Raw genomic sequence first — 20,766 nt, forward strand, 5'->3', positions numbered from 1 at the left:
AGTGTCCCCACCCCTGAAAGCCCAGGACGACAAGGGCAACAGAGCCAACAGCAACAGCCAACAGCCAACGGGGTGGGGCGTCACTGTGATGTGATCCTGAACCATTTAACAGTGCACACAGAAAATCTCACCCAGGAATGCCGGACTGCAGGGGTTGCAATGGTCGAAGGAATACGATTGCGCGTCTCTAATCTGCGGCATACGGTTACGCGTCTCTAATCTGCGGCATACGGTTGCGCTTCTCTAATCTGCGGCATACGGAATACCGTAGATCGAGATGCTGCCGGGCAACTGCGCAGCATCGTTAATTACCAAGGAGGCACATATTACAGAATATTCTAGGTAAACAGTCCACCACGCTAGGAGAACTCGTGCAGCATAATACAACGTGACAGGCGCGAACTCGTCCACCTGCCTTTTCATTATACTATTACTAATTATATCATCGATTCTTTCAAGTCATTCCATCTCTTCTCTTGTTTAGGTACCCGGTAATTATTCATCAAGCCAGCCTTCACCCTCCCTTCTCTGACGGCAAACGCCCAAATCAATCTAATTGAATCTCGGAAGAAACGATACCCCAGACTCCTCGCTCAAGCGCTTCATTCCCACAAACCTAAACAACCATTCAAAATGAGACGGGCCATAACCCGAACATCATGGCGACAACCAATACCCCCGACTTGTTTATAAGCCAGCTCATCGCGCATGGCAGCACATGTACCAGGCCACGATGGCACCAATGATACTGAAAACGCCGACGGGCACGCCAATGCCCACGGCAATCTTGTCGCTCGTACTGAGCCCGCCACTGCCACCGCCTCCACCGTCGGTCTGCGGAGCCGGAGTCGGCGTCGGCGTCGGCGTCTGCCCCGGCGTAGCGGGCTTCGTCGACAAAGACACGATCGAAGTCGAAAACGTAGTCGGCGCGGACGACTGCGCATCGCCGGCATCGCTAGCCGCACCAGCAGCATTCCGCCACTCGGCCAGCGAGAAACTGATGGGCGTGCCGGTGGTAATGCACGCGGCCTTGAGCGTGCCGTAGACGACGTCGAGGTTGGCCGCGTCGCCGGCCTCGACGCACTGCGCCACGTTGACCACCCACCCGCCGCCGTTGCTGCACAGGCACGCGTTGAGCGCGTACGCATTCGCCCGGCTGCACCCGCTGTAGAATTCGTAGTACGCCAGGCACTGCTGCGACGCGATCGGGTACGCGCTCCAGTTGGGAACCAGCTGCGCGCGCGCGACCGTGGTTAACAATACTTGCGCGAGTGCCATTGATAGGCACGCCGTGAGCTGCGTCATACTCGTGGCGGCGGCGTGAGGCTCGGGATGGGATGCGAAGTGCTATTGCTGGGGGAAGAGCATGGCCGCGTATGTGGTTTGCGAAGGCTTCGTCGGGAGTTGTTATGCCAGGAACAGCGCCTGCAGGAGGCGACGGCCGCGACGATGGATATATATATATATATATGGCTGCCCTCAACAGGGCGCAGTCTCACACCGGGGGCGCAGGACCGACCAAAGCAGCACTGACCACGCTTGCGATGGGCTGGGAATGGTGGCGTCCCGAATTCTCTTGGCAGCTTGTCTTGTGCATGATATCTTTTCAGCTGGCGGGGTTTCCAGAGGCCGCTGCAGACGAGGGTGTGGTCTGATTTGGACAGTTTGGCACGCAGCCTTGTCCAAGCACCGCAACTGTCTGCAGTCGAGGGCGCCACACTGGCCAATATTATCTGCATGTGGCAAGGCCTGGTGGTTGCAGTGGGCAGGCAACATGAGGCTCTGGGTCTCGCTGCTGATTCGCTTGTCGACAGTCTGTCTCCATTGGTTCTCATGCATAGGAAATAGGACATGGTTCGTGGCTCTGACCAATTAATTCTGCTGCTGGGCCGGTGGAGGATAGCAACAGCCGTCCGCCCACATGCATTGGGTTCAATGAATGAATGCTAAGCCTTTGCCTGGCCTGGATTCAACCAAGCCAAGACAGCCGCATCGACACGGACCTGAACCTAGGGCCATGTTCACAGACAGCCGTCATCAAATATCCACCTGCAAATGAGTGTTATTGCGGGCCAACTAGAGCATGGGAATGAGATCATATTCATTGTGTTGGAATCATTACTCGTCCCCTATCGGCTTCGTTGTTTATATTTTCCATTCCCTGGGCGCTGGCCCCCCACGTCCCAGACCGATTGATACGAGAGATACGATAACGCCCTTGCCGAACTGGATAAGCTGATTTACAGCTTCTCCTGTAGGCGTCACGCGGGCAGCTTGCCGGCCTTCTGGGCGGTCCACGTGGCGATGGCGTCCATCAGGGGCGGGGAGAGGGCGTCGTAGGTCTCGAGGCCGACGCTCTTGAACTTGTCGCGCACCTCGGCGATGCCCTTGGGGTCGAACCCCTGCTCGATGATGGACGAGACGAAGGCGGCGAACTGCGGCTCCTGCCAGCCGGTCTCGTCCGACAGCTCGACGTGCACGAAGTCGAGGCCCTTGAACGGGTGCTCCTTCTCGATGCGGCCAAACAGGTGGGTGCCGCACTCCTTGCACGCGTTGCGCTGGATGGCCGCGCTGCTGTCGACCACGTACAGCTTGCCGCCGTTGGCCGTCACCGCCAGCTGGTCGCGCGGGATCACCGCCACCACCGAGAACAGCGCGCCCGCCGGCTTCCAGCACTTGGAGCACCCGCACGCGTGGTTGTGCAGCACGTTGCCCCCCAGCGTCACCTCGACCGGCTTGCTCGCGCACAGGCAGTGCAGCTTGCCGCCCGCGAACGACGCGCTGCCCTTTGTGATGCCGTTGTCGACAAGGGGGTGGAGTGAGGGCGCCATGTTGTGTATGTCTACTGGTTGCGGTCTAGTTTATGTGTGTGTGTGTGTGTGTGTGTGTGTGTGTGTGAGTGTGTGAGTGTGAGTGAAAGTGTGTGTGTGAGTGAATGTGTGTGTGTGAGTGTATGTGTGTGTGTTATATGTAAGCTGTGAGCGGTGATATCGAGCTGCCGCAAAGAGGGAGACAGACGGGAAAAGGACTACGGTTCCAGCCTGGGGGCGGCCGATATTATACACATTTACAACTCACCGCGCTGCCCACCCATCCCGCCCACCCGCCATACAATAATTACAAGAAAAAGGTAAATGGCCCCTGAGAAAGGTGGGCGGCGGGCGGCGGGCGGCGGGCAGCGGGCTGGAGCGCGGTCGGGGGAAACATCTAACTACCGACCCGTCAGGGGGGTTAGCGCGCGGTTGAATTACCCGGCACGTCAGCGTCTCCTCGCGGTTCTGTCCGCACACAGGCCGGCCCGCCGACTCTCCGCCCAGCCCACATCCATCTCCAACTAGTTTCCCCAACAACAAAACATCCCGAGCCCTCCCCGAATGCAATCGCATTTCCCGAAGTAATGAGGGCCCCCTCTCGGCAAAAATCGACGCCCGCTCCTCCCAGCCAGTGAGTGGCCAGAAGCCCCCTAATCTGTCTCGCGCGGTCACGCCATCGCCGGCCAGCCGTTCGTGTCGTCTGTACGCACCACGCTCAGCTTCTCCTCTTTTCTGCTCCCGTTTCTTCCCGGGAGCCCCCTGGCTGCAGACGTGCCAATGCAGGGGGCGCCGCGGCCCGGGCCCCGGGGATGGGGATAAGAGCGACGCAGAACCAAAAGAAACTAGAAGGGGGGGGGGGGAGAGGGGATAAATGTCATGTCTCCGATCGGGACCATGTCGGTCCCGTCAAGCTTGTTATAGAGCTGATTAGGGGTTGGGGGTCTTGGCACAGCTATAGTCGAAGCTAGGCATGCCCGACCGTTTTATTTTTGGAACGACCTTGGGGCTTGGCGAATGGCGTGAATGGTTTACTTTGCTTCTTTCATTGCACCCCTGTGAGGCTCATGTTTAGATGCAGTGACATGGCAGTATCTTTGAGTCGAGTTTGGATACCGTGCTCATACACACACACACTATATATATAATATATATATATGTATGTGTGTGTGTATGTGTGGGTGTGTACGACAACGAGGTCACTCAGTTGGACGCCCGCCGTCAGCAAGGGGATGAAACGTAAAAACTCTGGAGAAAGTTCTCGGTGGCGAGACCGCCGCCACAGCCGACCTCTTGGCCAAGCTGAAGGATCCAAACACGCGACAACAACACATGAAGGGTTAGTTTAATAGGGTCAGGGGAAGATGTCTGGGGCGTCTAGGATAACTACTGGAGTCGGCGACGTCGCCGATTTCATCCTGTCCGCCAAGGCAATGGTCGACATAGTTATCCAAAGTGTGCCACAAGCTGCGCCGGCTGCACTTCTATGGGCAGCTGTTTGCCTTGAGCTCTAGGTAAGGGATCGTCCTCCCACTGCTGTCTTAGATCTGTTAACAAACGCCCAGATTCTCCGGAACCTGCACAAGCGACAAGATCCAACCTTGCCAGCATCGCCTACGTTATCTCGAGAATGGATTGGTATCGCGCATTAAGCTAATTGAGCGAGAACAACATCGCTGCCAGCAACGACTTCCAGGGAGTCTTGCGCCAGTTGGAGGTTGGGGTCGTCGATCTTTACAAAGCCCTTCTCCTGTACAACATCACGGATATTCCTGGGATCGGTATACCGGTGGATAAGATACTTGGAGAGAAACCTGTGGGTGCTACCTTAACATTGCTCGTCTTATTCAGAACCGCCACAAATGAGATGCGAAGTGTATATCCGCCCACCGCGGCTCGTCATCCCCGGTAGGAGGGACAGCGGCGATGTTTGGCACATGCTTCTCCTCTGGTTTGACCTTCCCGTCCAACAAATTTGCTAATACCCCGGCCTCCTGAGCTTCCAATCACCTATCGGCGTTCCGGACGGGGCAAAGGGAATATGGCCAGGCAGCGGTATATTGTGGGAGAGAGCGTAGGGGGGTGGATTGTAGGTGTATAAAACCAGCTATATACGAGGAGTAGTCCACCTCCTGGCCGCCGCCATTAAGCTTCTGCTCCCGGGTGATGTTTCGCTCGGAAGGCATGTAGGCCATTAATATCGGCCACGATCCGTCCTGAGGATGAGGAAGGTGGGCAGGCAGCGGCCGAGGAAGCGCTAGAGCGTCGTCGATGGGCGATGTGCTGGTCGGCGGGTAACTGGCGTGGGCGTGCTTCGGGCGTACCGGCCATCAAGCACTGAGCGCAAAGATTGACCGGCTACCATCAACTCTGAAGATTGGACCAGTGCTGGTGGCGCCTGGAAGCGGACTACTTCATCAAAGTCAGCTAGACCGAAAATGCGATTGCAACGCCCGCAGCGCCTGCGATTCCTGTCTTATTGTGCCGCTTGCGGCGTCCTCGTCATCTCTGCCCGACCGTCCCTCCTGGGTTCTGGCTTGCTGAAGTTTCTGGGGGCAGCTTAAGTTGCGCTGCATCGCGGTGTGACGCGCGACACACTGCGAACTCCTCACCGCCACCGTTGTCACCATTTGGGCGCGGAAGAATTGGAGGGCGATAGAGTATTCCTAATAAGATTGTGAAATCTCCAAATCTGTCTTCCTGTGATCATTTTCGTAGGCGTATGGCTCTAAGAGCTAGGTGGGCTCTGAAGCAAGTGCGGGGTAGGGTGTACTTGGGTGGGGCATCAGTGTGGTTTCTGTCAGTAGAAGTGTGGTGATGGCCTGCTGGGACAAGTGACTGTAACGTGCTACCCCGCCCTCAACGACAGCGGCTACAGCGGCGTATGGTCTTGCTTCTCTACAGCACCAGCTACGCCCATGTTTTCACTGTTGTTGTGTCATCGTCGCCTTCATTGCCGTGGCTTTTGAAGTGTTCCCATCAACTACCGGTCTGCTTTGCCGCTCGGCTCCTTTTGCCCTGTACACCGTCAATGAGGGTCTTCGGCCGGGGAAGGCTTGCGTCACTTATACATTCCGTTCACTGCGACATGCGTGGATGTTGGAGTCAAAGGGTCTTGCGAGAGACGGTGCCGCCAGGCCCGATATTCTAGCAGTAGCCCCAAACGTGCCGCCATCGCGAGCAACGGCCACGGCAAGGAGACGATATGCTTCTGTGAGGTGGTCAGCGACTCACAAAAGAGACAGGTCACAGGAGAACTGACTGGTTGACTCGTTCCGATGACTACCTCCCTCTCTCACTAACTGTTGTTTGGTCTGCATCTTGGGCTGCTTGAGCGTACTGCTCGTCGGTGCTAACATTCCAGACGTGTTAGACTACCCCAAAGCTGCCCGAGCCTAGTTTCTTCCTCACCATCACGGACTTATCGGGGCCTAATGCGGGTGTCTGCGCCCAAGGTCAAGAAGCTGCTCGGCAACGGCCGTGCCCGCGCGGAATCTGTCCAAATGACCATGTGTAGCTATCGCGCTGCAGCTCGCCGCGCCGACGCCGGTCACCACGAGATTGTTACCCTCCTGCAAAGCGGCCATAACCCGCCCCGGAGGTGGCAACTTGATGCCGAGGGAGTTGGCGTATAGAGTGTCTGGTAAGCGCGATATCGGATGGAGAGGTGAAGGCGGTGGCAGGCTGGGCCAAGCGAGAACAGAGAAGCAGGCGATGGTGGCGAAGAAGACGGACTAGTTCGTATTCGGTCGGCCGGTGGCTCGCTGGCACGTCGGTGGGGTAGGTTATAGAAGCTAAACGAGGAAGAGGCAAGAAAGGTTCGAAGTAGAAGCGGCCGGCTAATGCGGATAGGTTCGGTCTATTTTATGCGCACTCGACTAGTATTTAGTGTTGTAGAATGAATTTGGTAATTGGAGGAGCCTCTAGACGTGGCGACCCAACAAAGAAATCGCCCCACAACGAAATCTCGCCCCTATCATCTAATTTCCCGCCCTTCAACTTCAACACAACACAACTTCATCAATTCAGGCCCGAATAGCTTCAAAATACATCAAGTCGAACCGTCGAGAGCAGTTAATTCAATTTGTAATACTTGCAGTTGAACAGGGCGCATCGCAGAAGCAGGCCGCGCATGACTTCGGGATCCCTCCTTCTACCCTCTGCAAACGCATCCACGGGGCAGAAAATCGAGCACAAAGTAAACAAGCTGAAAGAAACCTCTCTAATGCGCAGGAAAGCTTCCTAGCCGACTGGTGCCTCAATGAGGAAGCTGCAGGCCGGGCTCCTAGCCGTCGTCAGGTGCAGAGATTCGCTCAAGCTATACTCAATGAGGCCAGCACGAAAAAGACCATTGGGGAGCGATATGTGGACCGCTTCCTACGCCGCAACCCGGCGCTAAAGATGAAGAATTCAACCTTGTTGGAATTCTCTCAAGTCTGCGGATCTACTCGTGAGGCTTATGAAGCTTTCTTCAAACGCCTGGCCTTCCAAATCAAGGATAAAAAGGTCATCCCGGTCAACATCGCTAACATGGATGAGCACGGCATGCAGGAGCTCGAGACCCGGGCCGGAAAGGTCATAGGAAGCTCCCTGACGAACCGAACCTACGTGAAAAGCTCTGATGCAACAACCTGGGTTCCAGTTATCGAATGCGGCACTGCTGAGGGCGTTCGTTTGAAGCCCGTGATCATATTTACCGGGGCCAGTCTTCAAGAACAACACTTTCCTGATAACTTCAACCTGACGAAGGAATTCCCGGAATGGAAGTACGATTACTCAATTACAGGCTGGAGCAACGCCAGTATTGCGTTGAAATGGCTCAAGGAGGTCTACCTGATTCAAACCAAGCCCCAAAGGCCGGGCGAATGGCGTATACTGATCCTTGACGAACATTCGAGCCATATGAACGAAAAATTCATGTTAACGGCCTTCCAAAATAAGGTCCGGTTCGCCTATTTACCTTCTCATACATCGCACAAGTCTCAGCCTCTCGATCGCTCGGTCTTTTCACCTTTGAAGAACTATTTCAGGCAAAACACCAAGGCCCTCGCGAGCTTCACATCGTCAGCTCCTGTCAACAAGGTTCGGTTCCTTTACTGCTACAGAGATGCCTCGGGTAAAGGCATGAGTGCCCGTAACATCATGTCGGGCTTCAGGAAAACCGGGATTTGGCCCTTCAACCCGGCTTGTTTACTTGATGACCCCGAGGCGGTCAAGGACAATGAGGCACTCCCGACCCGGCCTTCAACACCGCCGACGACGGCCCCGAACGACGATGAAAGGCTCTTCAAAACACCGCACGGCAGTCAGGACATCAAGAAGTACCAAGGCAGTATTCGGAATGCCCTCAGTCCGGCTCAGCGGCGTGTGCGGGCTTTGTTTACTAAGGTCGGGAGGTCCCTGGATCTGAAGAATACAAGAGATCGCGTCTTTGAAGGCACAAATTACGCATCTCACAACCGAATTAGAGGCTTCAAAGCCTCGCACGCGTAAGAGGGTATATGAAGATGGAAATGAGCGATTTGCACGTATAGAGGACATCGCCAAGGCACAAAAAGCTAGTCAAATACCCCCAAAGCGGAAAAAAACGGCCCGGCCAGAAAGCCAGCCACATGCAGTCGAAGAAGCCCGGGAAATAATCGCCCGTGGGCTTGAACAATATAGACAGGCCGAAGAAGAGGATTGAGTATTTTTTTTGCTACTTATTTTGTGTAGAAATGGATGATTTGCGCCCGTGGGGCGGGTGTGGTGCATGGTGTGGGTCAATTTCGTTGATGGGCGATTTCGTTGTTGGGTCGGCTCTTTTAGATGTGATAGGCAAAGGCGGCATGAACGACGGAAAGGAGGTTTCCTACCAGTTGTGGTTTGGTGCCCTTGGTTGTTGCTTCGCGGCTCTGCATGTCAGTAAAGCCTTACTATTTTCTTATCGACAGTCTTATCGATAGGGGATTGCCGTGCATAAACTGCATCGGGCCCGCCGACGTTTTTGACCTCGACGATATCGCCCGTCTCGCCGCCGATGTCCGCGACCTGGCAGCCCGTCCCGCGCCTTCCTAACACCAAGCCGCCCGCTTTTGCGATCCGTGTCTCGCCGCTTGGATCACCGAGCGTCCTGATGGTCTCACTGACGATGAGTGGGCCGTCACGCGCCGTGCCTGCTGCGCCGACCGCAAAGCCAGCGGTACCTACATCCACCAAGCCTTGGCGCTGCCCTGCATTCACTTCCGAGCAAAAGCGGTCATGAATGGCAGTTTAGCGGGGTGATCCCAGCCTAGCTTTAGACCCTATTTTCTTTTCCAGGCAAAAGCATCGGTACCCAAAGGCAATTAGCTTGAACAAGCTCTTCTTGTGACCTCCTTAACGCGTCGACAACTACAAGGCTCACTCTTCCCATTACGGCTACCCTAGATACACTGCACTTGTCGCCTCTAGCTATGGGGAATTCCAATGCCCAACATAGACTCGGGAAGCCGAAGTAGGCAAAAAGGGTCAGACTGAAAGGGAGCTTTATTGACACCAAGACCTGAATTGCAGCGGCTTCTACTCAAGTCTACCCCGAGGCAACTAGCTCCCAAAACGCATTATGTCCATAACATGGTCCTGTACTCCCCGCTGCACATTATTAGCGAAGGCTCAGTAATGGTTAGATGGTCGATTATTTGTTGACACTTACGGTCGGCTTTGGTACGCTTAGGTTACTCGACTCTTTCCGCAGGTGGGGCATTCGCCCACTTGGAGGCCCTTATCACCACAAGTTTCGCAGGTGTTTTGGTCGAGCATCTTTTAGTTCCTAGCAAAAGCAGAGGATCGGGAGTGGAATAAGTGTAAAGCGATGACTGTCTAACATTCGCCGTTAAAAAAAAAAGCTGTTAAGTAGAGCGTGAGTGGAAAAGGCGTCGTTGACGCCCGAGATATTTATCTGTCCTGAAGCGACGGGCTTCGCCAATTACGGTCCACAGCACCCTACGACTTTGATTGGTTGCGCTTCAGCGGCAGCGGGACCAACTTGTCATCCGAAATTCACCATGGTCTCCCGCAGTCCCCACTACTGGTCAACTCCTCGGCAATTTGAACATGGAGAGTCAGTGGCAAGAGTGCGCTTGTTCTGCTTTGTTTCCATCACTCAGCGCATTGAACGATCATCTCGACGAATATAAGGTTAGAATCCGCCTACTTATATTTCATTTAAAATAAACTAATATTATCTAGTCTTTAAAGACGAACCTCGAAAAAACCATCGCTAGCGCGTCCCTAGCGCGCTCGAAAGCTGCAGAGCTCACTCAGCGGCATTTGAAGATGGCAATGAACAGAGCACTAAAGTGAGAAATTGTCCCTATAACGGCTGCAAACGAGTCCAAGCGTTTTCCAAGCTCAAGGAAGTTCGGATACACTATCGATGGCGTGAGTCTACTCCCGTTCCACCTGCCCATCGCCCTTCCTAAGTTCTAATAAGGTGTATGTAGATGTCGAATGTAACGAAGTATGTCTATGCTGTGGCGGACGATTTAGGTTGGCAAGCGCATTTTTAAGGCATATACCCGATGCATCACAGATGGATCGTATGATGGCCTATTACATGTCAACTAGACGCGAAAAGCTTGTACAGCGTGTCGATAAGGAGCTGTTTGAGGCAGAGGGGAGAAAGAATAAGACGCAAGAGGAGGATGAGGATCGAAGGCCACCAAAAAGGGTCAAGCTGACCGAGATTGATCCCACGGCCAGTAATGGTATGTGACGCGCTATACCTCTACACCTGTAAAGCTCAGCTCGTCTGCCAGATTGATGATGCGCTAATTCTTCCTATAATACCCCGTACATTAGCTTCCCAGAGCACCCAGTCGCTTCTTCTAGAGAACTCGTCAGAAATCGTTACGGCTATAGGAGCAGAGCGCAATGTCGACCTCAGCGCCCCAGTTCATGAAGCTGTTAACTTTACGGGCATCGCGACAGAGCATGAGTTGCGCCCCAATGCTCCGGTTCATGAAGTTATAAACTTTGCGGGCAACACAATAGAGTCTGACTTTGGCCTCCGCGTCTTGGGTCATGATCTTATGAGCTTTACGGACATCGCGACAGTGGCAGGGGAAGAGCGTGGTTTAAGCATCATCGCACCAATTCACAATATTATCAACTTTGGTACAGCTCACGGATTAGAACCAGGGATTCCACATTATTAGACTTAATAGTTATGTCTTGCTTTGTTCCTCAACGCTCTTGCCTCGCTTCCCGACATTGCTTCTTTGCTTTTCGACAAGCTCATAATTCACCCTAATCTTCTCACTCTCCATGCTTAGGACTTGCGGCTCTAGCTCGAGGGGGACTGGAATTTTGGGCCACTTTTTGTCGAGACTGTCACTCTTCACAAACTCGACCGCAATAGTGTACGCTTTCACTAGGACGTAGCGTAGTCTACCATCGAGAATGACTCTAAGAACATATCAGAACGAGCCTGTTAGAGTGAAGCGATTACTTACATGCCGCCATCGGGGAAAGGTTCTGCCTTAGCTATGCAGTTCACTTCAGAAAGGGCAGACGGCTCGGTTTCCCATAAAAACCGAGCACCCCTCTTCCTAGGCAGGTCGTGTATGTGCGAACCTTTGTAATATTCCACTTGCGCTCCTTTAGGGTGTAGATGAACCAGCAGAGAGTGCCGACCAACATTTGAGCCGCCCGCCCAGGACACTATATGATCAGGGTATGCTTCGTATCTCAACAAGTGTACGAGCGTGCATTCCCCAAGAATGGATTCGACAACGGCCTTAATATTCTAGAAAACTGTCAGATGGCTGTCATATCGAGGTCCTGCCGCACTCACTCTATCGTCGAGGACATATTTTCGGCAAAAGTCTAGTCCATATTTCGAGACCCAGGGAAAGCCTTTCTGTTCAAGATCTGATATATGTTCGCCTATCGATGGGTTATCTAGACGAAAGAAGCCGTCTTCATCGAGGCACCTCTCTGCCACTTCCAAGGAGAATGTACTTGACGCCATTGAGGTTTGTTTGCTAAACAGATTTCTCTGCGGACTCCTAATTGCGGGGTTCTCAGCATTCACTATCCCACGGCTAATCCGCGGAAACTTACGGATGAAGAGCGCCCAGCCATCGGCTGGTGGGTCAACTCTTTGATCCGCTGCATACGAGGGCACAATCGTAAACCCCTCCTACGTGACAAGGGTCACAATCTGTGATCCCCTCCACTACGCAACAAGGGTCCACCACGCGACAAGGGTCACAATTTGTGATCCGCTCCACTGCGCAACAAGGGTCACAATTTGTGATCCCCTCCCCTACGCGACAAGGGTCACAATTTGTGATCCGCTCCACTACGCAACAAGGGTCACAATCTGTGATCCCCTCCACTACGCAACAAGGGTCACAATTTGTGATCCCCTCCCCTACGCGACAGGGTCACAATTTGTATCCCCTCCACGACAGGGGTCAGCGCTGAACGTCTACATCTCCTTTGGCAAGCAGATTTTCGCATTTGAGAGCCTTATCGTGAGAGAGTAGACGACTATCCAGTTCAAAGGTAAAATTATCACGTCGAAAAAGACAAGCCTCATAAGCTCTGGGCTGTATCGGCAATCGCTTGAATACCTAATGGTTTGCCTCAGTTCTCTATAATTGCGCAGCAAGCCCCAGAGAATCATGGCGACTGGATCTATGGCTATAAGCTATAGGTACTGAGTACTATATAGTTGACAGTCGCATAGAGTTCCGGAGTTCAAAGCTCACGGTGTTCAAAGTTCGAACTTTCTACAAGCTTACTGTAAGTGAATTCTTGCGTATGAGATGCCGGCCGCCCGTTAAGGCCAAGTCAGGGGCAACGGAACATGCATTACCTCGACCATGCGTCTTGAACGTGGGGAACCAACTGGTCTTTCTGGTTGGTTCTCGCACTGACTGCTGCCCCGGGACTTGATGCCGGGCAGAGGGTAGCTGCTGCCGTTCGAGGTAGGGCGAAGCAGCGTCCTGAGATCATTCGCAAAGGTAGGCCGATATTAGACATAAGTGAGACCACGTCAATACCGATCTGCAGAACAGATGCCCGTATATTTCCGCTTCTCGTGCTAATGATGCTTGACTAGCCAATAGTTCTATAATAGTTCTATTTAAGATTTATAGCTGAGGCGGCAATTCATGTCGACTGGTGATGCATATCCCTAGCAGTTTCTAGCCTCATTCAGTTGCTTAAGGGGAAACTTACTACGTGGACGAGCCCCTAAAGGATCTACCTCATCAAGTGATCAATGGCTTCGATCTGGTGCATTGTGGTAGTAATATCCCTTTGACCGCGAGAAGACCCCACTCCAGGATTATTCCCGTACCAGACAGGGGTTTGAACCAACTAAAAGTCACGCATTCAAAGGTACATCAATTCCCTATCTATTTTGCTGGTGGAATAAGTACCAACAATCGTCCTTGTTACAAAGTGATACATTGCACTGTCGGCAGCCCGACCGGGCACAACAAAGGGCTCGAAGGTCGTGCCGGCCTCGGTGGTAGCCAGCTCGTCAGGCAGGTAGGTGCAGCCTCCAACAGCCTCGCGCTCGCATGCTGTAGTGCATGCATTAGTAAGGTTATCAGGTAGAATAGCAATAGTAATATAGTCTAGGATTGGGTCGGTTGAGCCTATTTGAAATGTAGGGGAGTGTCAATTATCGCCAAAACAATAGACGCGATGCTTCTCGGTGTTTTTATTGTACCCCTGCGATGATAGGGGTAGTGTGGGGTTGATACAACGTGGGGTTTTCTCGCGGTCAAAGGGATACCAGCTTGGACTGTATGACCGGCCGCAAACAAGACGAAGAAGGTGTAGCCGTGAAGAAATTGCCGACGGCAGAGTGAACTAGCCGGCTTCGGTTGTTGAATGGGGAGCAGAATGACGGCCGAGTGAATACGGGCTAGAGAAGCCACGTGGGCTCTGTGCCGCTCCGCAAGCATTTGAATGCGCAATGGTTTGTCCCAGCTCACTTGCAGCAAGCTCCATTGAATGGCTGTAGGTTGCTGAGTGCTGTATGGCCGAAAGCCACATGTGCTCGTGGCGTTCAATGGCTGTCTGCAGGTCTGCTGTGTACTCCGGGATGCCGGCCGCCCCTAGCCGCTCACGTCAACGCCAAACTAGGACAACGGATCATGCATCACCTCGGGCATAAGTCTCCATCGTGGGGAACCAAGCTGCATGACTTAACCTTGACCGGACATCTAATCCGTATGTCAATTCGCCGAGATTGCTCCACGTTAGAAACATGTAGTTGAAGCAACGATCCACGGCGATGCATGTCCGCAGAAGTCTCTAGCCAGTTTCGGTTCTGGAAGGGAAATCTACTACGTAGACGAGCCCCTGTAGCGTATCCTGCGTCCAGGTGGTAAAGACCTTGATCTCGTATATTCCGGAAGTGTGCCAGTTTAGACTGCATAACCAACTGCAGGAGGACGAGGAAGGAAGGTGTATCCGTATGAAGAGATTGTCACCAACCGTGAATACGGGATTCATCTCTGGGGCGATTATTCCTCCCATACAAAGAGGATCTGCTCACCAGAATTCGTTGCTTGACCGGCCTAGACCCGAACACGCCGGCCGGCAGGTATAAGAGTACCCTTCTCCCCCGCAAGAACACACCATGCTCTGAATACTGTCAAACAGATAGTCTATCCTCGTCGACCATTCAAACACCACCACATATTGAATCTGTGTAAGAAGACTCCCCAACGGGATGGCGGCCGATATCCTGGAATTTGACAGAACGAGGAGTGACATGCAACTTCCACGGGCTGACCCAACGTACTCCCATAGTCTCTTTGCCGCCCAATACCACCTCACAGTCAACAATCTCGCCTGGCCTCTAAACCTAGCCAGTACCGATTCACAATCATCTCGCATATGCGAGCTTCTAGGACGGGTTCAACACATCACGAGTCTGGTGTCCAGTTACCCGGACACGCTCATCCTCATTGGCCCTCGTCCAGGCAACTCCACACCTTGCTCTTCACGTAAGGGACTACCCAACCGGACGGCGGCCGATGTCCTAGGACTTCCAGAGAATAAAGACTAACATCACAAGCCTGCTCAACACTATCGTGAGAAGCTCATTGCAGGTTCGACTCTGTACGCGGTGTTACAGATGCCGATGGGCTGACGTGAACAACCTGTATCATCCTCATCCTCAGGTAAGTGAATCCTCTGGAGTATGAATGTTCTGGAACTCTACGGTTACTAATGATAGCTCCACAGACCAGAAGCTAGAGTCGGTTTGCAGCTTGTTCTCAGGAAACGAGATTCTTTCAACACTTTCGTGAGAGATCATTCGCCTCTGCCAGCCTCGGGTAGGCGGCATCGGTCTGTATCTTCGATCGTCAACATCGCGAGTCTCGCATTCGTTTACTCAGATACTGTCATTTCTCACTGGCGCCAAGTCTATCTTCATTCCACTGTCCAATAACTCCACATCTTGCTTCTCGTAAGGGACTATCTAACAGGACAGCGGCAATAGTCTGGGATTTCCATAGAATAAAGACTAATATGTCCACAGCTCCTACAGGCCTGCTCAACATCCATCATGTCGGGTGAAAGCGACGGCGACGCGGTACCCAAATCACCTCGCGAGAACGGCGAAAAGAGTGGGAGCGAAATCCTACTCCTGCTCCCAAACAAACGAATGGCGGCAAAGAGGGCGAGGAGCCCGCACCCACACCATCTGTAGATATGACCGACATTATGAGTCAAAATGCGATAAAGGGCTGAATGAAGGTAAGTCACTAGACGTACGTGTCGGTTTTTCGAGTTGGCAGTTGGCATTGATGTCTGCAGAATACTAACTAATTAGCCGGTGAATCGCAAACTGTTGGGGGCATCGGTCGCTTACTCATCAAGCTTGCCTGAACTTCCCTTTGTATTTTGGACGGCTGCGGGGATGTGGAGTCAGCCCAACGGTGCCTGATGGATGTAACTCACGTGCTTTGTCATATCGTCGCACAAGTTCGCAGCCAACCTTAAACAGTGCAACTGCTCTTATTGGGCTATCAGTCTCCCTCTCCTCTCTTCAAAGATATCAAAATCGAGACTCATTAATTATGTCTGAAGTTGTACCCCTTCTCCTTTCCGCGACGCTCGCAAAAGCCATCGCCGAGCTGCAGATTAATAACGATGACTTTGAAAGGCCTGAAGAATCTGCGCCTGAACTCGAGCTGTATCGCATGAAGAAGGGCCCAGTACAGAGGCTTAAGGCTCTCGTCAAACAGCTCGTCGAAGAGATAGTAAGTATATGTTAAACATGCCTATTCCTCTAGTAAGAGGAGGGAGCTGATGAGTTAGAAACCCGAAATCAACCGACGGAATGGGAGGAATCTAAGCGACGATATCAAGCATCGTGCCCAGGTTTTTGACTTTCGGAAGGGCGTGCTAAAATGCAACGATGGAATGAGCTTTATTTTACCCTTACCAAAAACACCGGCATCAGACACAGTGTCCAAGACACTAGAGATCATTTTCACGCGGGATGTGTCCCGCACAATCATTCCGGTCAGATGGCAGTGCTTCTCGGGGGAAAGGTGCCAAGGATACTTGCTTGAAACAGGCATTAGCACGAGATCTGTGGGCGGTGGAGAAACACCAATGATGATAATTATATTCTCTGAATCGGATGAAGGGGAAGCCTGAGACAATCTAGCATTACACTGAAGGGGGCTACTAAGACATTTATACATGATTTCCCCCAAATGTGCTTCCCAAGTCCATTGCCGCATCGTCCCAGTTCACCATATTATACCAGTCTAGCCTGAGATAGTTCTCGGGTTCACGGTCGTTGCTCATGCCTAAAGCAATGTTGTCAACTGGTGCATCAGTCAACAATCCTCCGATGTTGACAGCCGACGCGATGTTATTCACTAAAGGCTGGCTTTGAGGCTGCGATTCGGCTTGGAAAGGATTATAATCTGCGCGTTGGCTCAGATTGGCAATAATAAGCCGATTATCTGGTAAGCTGACGCTGGGGCCGGAGGCAAGAGAGTTTTCGGCCGACCCCGTGAATGGTTGTGGGTTATGTGTACGTGAGGCAACGGCCTGTGACTGGGGTGTGGCGAGAAGTGCGTCGAGTTGCTCGGTGTTGTCGGACGGCAAGACCGCATGTTCAACGACACTGGTAGGTCGGGGTGTCTCCTGCAAGTTTGCTCCTCTGATCCAGTCATCGGTGCCGCCAAAAGCCGAGTTGGCGTTGTTTTCGACTGGGTACGCTCAGTCGTTTGACCACGTTTGAGGCTGCGTCGCAAGCGGGGAAGGAGATGAACGTGGAGAGCCGTCCGGTTCAGATTCGCAGCCGCTACGGCCACACCTTCCATCAGCCTCTGACGTTGTGCCTTGCTCAGACCCGTGATTTGAGCGGTTGGTCATATGTTCTTCATTGGAAACTGGCTGGTCGATCGAGCTGCTGGGGCGAGTAATTTCGGGCTGACCGACTTGGAGCCCTGCTGCTCGGATGGAGTCGTTTGACGCTTTTGGGTTGACCCAATCTTGCGGGGTGGAGTTAATGGGTTGGAATCCTGATCGCCCGACGGCTGGCTGCACTGGTTCTGTTTCCTGGTGGCGCATAGTGCTTGCATCTCTGGGCTTCGAGTGCGACGCAGGTAGCGAAGGAAGTGCATCAAAAAGACCACTTTCATAGGGTTCGGGCTCCAAGCGGCGCGCGTTGTTAGATGGTAGGACATCATGAACCGTGCCGCCGCTATTGTGTGGATGTGTGAACTCTGTTGACGTAGAGCTGATAGATTGGAACTGTATGCCACTCTCTTGCATATTTTGCCCTCGGGCGGCATCATCATTGCCCAGGAGTGCCAGCGAACTGGCGTCATTGTCGTTGGATATTTGTGCCTGACTACTCTGTGATGGCTGAACTTGCAAGGTTGGCGGTAAAAGAGGCTGACTGTGAGAGAATCTCGGCTCAGCACCGGCTCCGCTTAACGATTGCTGAGTGGGATTAATAGGCGGTGTATGGGGTCCTGGATCCTCGACATCGGGTCCGATCGGCGACGAATGGCGCGTGTCGCTGCGTCTCGGTCGTTTCTTGCTAGGTTGGTGGGGGGGCCTACCGTCCCCGTGCCGCTTGTTGAGGGTGCCCCGACCATGGTTGATTGCTGTAAATTGCGTGCTAGGTACGCTAGGGGCCGCTTTCTCGTTTGTTGTCTCCGATGTACGCTGTGCGCCTCTCCCGCCGCCACCTTGCGGGTCGTCTGCCTCGATGTGGGAGAGAGAAGGATCTGGTAGACCTTGTTCGTGACTATTAGCCGGAGAACTCAACTGAACTAGTCCGTCACGCTCAAACAAAGGATTTCTCCTACTGGCTCTCGTATTTTCATAAGCTTGTAAAACATTGAAGACGTGAAGACGTTCGCGGAACTTGGGTTGCTGGGGTGCGGGCCTGGTGCTGGGCCAAAGTTCTGAAATAAAGAAACTCTTACCAGTGCGTGGTTTCTTTGGCGCATAGTTCCGACGCTTTTTCGATCGGTCTGGGAGCTTCGCTAGGGATACGCGAATTTGACAGCTTTCGAGGGTCCTCAAAGAGCGTATTTCCTGGAAATGTTGAAAGTCTTTCTCTTCGCTAAGAATAGACACCCCTAGTGCCTCGCAAACTGTTGAGTAGCTACAACTCTACTAGCTAAGAACGCTGTGCGTGTTCCGTGATCTTACCTCCATCGGTTGGCGAAGTTAGCCGCAACGAGAAATGGGATCCAAAATGGTAATGCAGCGGGAACATCACACATAGGGATCATGTTTGTGAACTCATTGTTTGCTCGAGAATCCCTTGGACAGTCCCTATAAAAATGTATGCTCCTACACTCTATAAAGATATTAGTTCTGTGAGAGACTATAAGAACAGTCCAAGTACTTACCAAGAAGAAACAATTCAAAGGCACGATGCTGAAGTCCGCGTTCGACTTGACGTTCCATTTCCTTAATAAGCCATAAAACTGTCGAACGGTTATTTGCGAGTGCGGGGCCTCCTCTGTCGCACTTCCCACGACTTGCTTCAAGGAAATCCCGCTGCGCAGCATCGACTGAATCTATCGAATGACCCTTGTAAATCGCCACAACGCATGCCGCTAGGAATACAAGGGATAGGAAATGGGAGGTAATAAGGCGAGTCTTTCCAGATTTTAGACTGGAACCGGCATTCTGCCCAAAGGCTGTCAATGCAACTTCCACAGTTGGTTTTTTGGTATGGTCGTCAAAGAAACTGTCATCATCGGGTCGGGCTGTTGATAGGTAGTCTACTGCGCGAAGAATGTCGTCTGGATCAGAAAGGTGAACATCCTCCCTTTTCTTAACCCAGTCATCCTCCGTCCTCGGCAGTTCCTTGAAGAACGCAGCTGTTAGTTCCTTCCACTTAGTAGGTACAAGACGACTTTTCGATGGTAAGATCTTCCCGGGTGACCAGATTTCAAAGGAAAGACCTGGCGAAGGCGACGGAATTTCGAGCTCGGTGCCGGGCAAACAGGAGGCATGGCGCTGACTTCGACGCGCCGTTACCTGTTCTTCAAGTTGACGAATACACTCAAGCAGAGGCTGCTCATTGAGAATCTCGTAGAGATACCCGGCGTAGGCGCGTTCATCGCCAATAAAGCCGTCGATTCGTATTGTTGGCATTATAGATACTCAAGAAGACTTTCTGAAAATCGCAAGTTTTCCCAAGTTTTCCTCAGTTTTCCTAAAGCGGTTCCAAATGCGCTAACCCTAATTAAATACCACCGGATCCGGTGGTATTTAATTAGAGTTAGCGCAGTACTCGACGGCAGTATATTCATGTTTGCTATTAGCACGTTAGATATAGTGTATTTTCGTTAGGTATAGAGCAAAAGTACTTGCAAAGCGCGAGATGGAGGGGCGTCGAATAACCACCTACGCTATCATCTCCCCCAATTACCTCGGCCATGAATAACGGTCTGCAACGGCAGGCCGTGAAGCACTTCGCGTTGATTTCAGCTCCATTCTCAATGAGATAGTTGACAATATCGCTATAGCCTTTTACACAAGCAGCATGTAAAGGGGATGTGAATTGAATCGTGTCGTTCGACTGGCGGCGGACTATAGGAGGCTTGAAGTCGGGTAAATTCCAGCGGTGGTTGACAAGTGCTTTATCGTACGAAACAAGAGATTGAAGAAAATCAAGTCGATTATTGTCCACCGCTATGCGCACAGCATCGTGGCTATACTGCGAGAATGGCATATGTTTTAGGGTGCCCTGACAGAGATGGTTTGTCCTCGATAGTGTGGATAGGCTTTGGCGGTCGAGATAGCCGCCAATCTCGAGGAGCAACTCCGGGGGGGAGGAGGAAAAAGAGTTCGCTTACCGGGGGATTCACTTCGAAGGCATTCGCTTGCTCTCCTTTGTTGACAAAAAACACAAAAACAAAAACACAGAAACACCGGCACACCGGCTAGACATCAGGTATTATACCAGCCAACCCGACCAACGAACACTTGCTCAGGAGGACAGTTGCCGCCGGCCCCCGCGATTGGAGGTGGGGTTCAGGCTCCCCTCCCCCCGGGCGTTAAATGCAAACAAACAAACAATCTCACCAGAAACCTCCTCCCCAATCCTCTGATACGCTTTCGGCAGGTTTACTGACTTTTTCTCCAGAATCTCCTTGTGGCGAAACTCAAATCCCTTCTCTGAAGATGGCAGATCAAATTGATAGAGCACACCCGACCGGTCGCGAAACCGAATTTTCCCGTTGTATCCTATACCCAATCTTACCTGCCTCTCCTCTCCCTCCGTCCTAAGGACCTCCCATTCTGTAGCGCCCACCAGTAACACCTGGATTACGTTTAGTCTGATATCCCACACTAACTCTTTGCCGAGATATGGTTGGAAGACGCGCGCTAGGTAACGTCAAATGTGACGGTACCCTTGTCACGTAGTTGCTGGAGCAATGCGGCGCGGGTTGCGTTAGTCAAGTAG

General features: G+C 52.5%; 4 protein-coding genes across 4 annotated transcripts; 1 reads left to right on the top strand and 3 right to left on the bottom strand.

Annotated features, from left to right (window-relative positions):
• Positions 1-699: 699 nt before the first annotated feature.
• B0T26DRAFT_755685 (uncharacterized protein) lies at positions 700-1,305 on the bottom strand (the record flags this gene model as incomplete). Its single annotated transcript, XM_060445995.1, has 1 exon — positions 700-1,305. One exon carries the CDS (start codon positions 1,303-1,305, stop codon positions 700-702), a length of 606 nt encoding a protein of 201 aa, XP_060291250.1.
• A 956-nt stretch (positions 1,306-2,261) lies between these two features.
• B0T26DRAFT_743558 (S-glutathione synthase) lies at positions 2,262-2,831 on the bottom strand (the record flags this gene model as incomplete). Its single annotated transcript, XM_060444270.1, has 1 exon — positions 2,262-2,831. One exon carries the CDS (start codon positions 2,829-2,831, stop codon positions 2,262-2,264), a length of 570 nt encoding a protein of 189 aa, XP_060291251.1.
• A 1,334-nt stretch (positions 2,832-4,165) lies between these two features.
• B0T26DRAFT_655498 (uncharacterized protein) lies at positions 4,166-4,467 on the top strand (the record flags this gene model as incomplete). Its single annotated transcript, XM_060438631.1, has 2 exons — positions 4,166-4,306; positions 4,330-4,467. Coding segments are annotated over 2 exons (279 nt in total), but the record flags the coding sequence as incomplete, so codon positions are not given.
• Positions 4,468-10,973: 6,506 nt separating this feature from the next.
• B0T26DRAFT_725630 (uncharacterized protein) lies at positions 10,974-11,876 on the bottom strand. Its single transcript, XM_060442781.1, has 2 exons — positions 11,626-11,876; positions 10,974-11,577 (listed from the first exon to the last, which is right to left on the bottom strand). Exons 1-2 carry the CDS (start codon positions 11,800-11,802, stop codon positions 11,281-11,283), a joined length of 474 nt encoding a protein of 157 aa, XP_060291253.1. The 5' UTR covers positions 11,803-11,876; the 3' UTR covers positions 10,974-11,280.
• Between the last annotated feature and the right edge of the window lie 8,890 nt (positions 11,877-20,766).

The sequence above is a fragment of the Lasiosphaeria miniovina genome (genome assembly GCF_030549165.1).
Source record: "Lasiosphaeria miniovina strain SMH2392-1A chromosome Unknown B0T26scaffold_7, whole genome shotgun sequence".
Classification (NCBI taxonomy): domain Eukaryota; kingdom Fungi; phylum Ascomycota; class Sordariomycetes; order Sordariales; family Lasiosphaeriaceae; genus Lasiosphaeria; species Lasiosphaeria miniovina.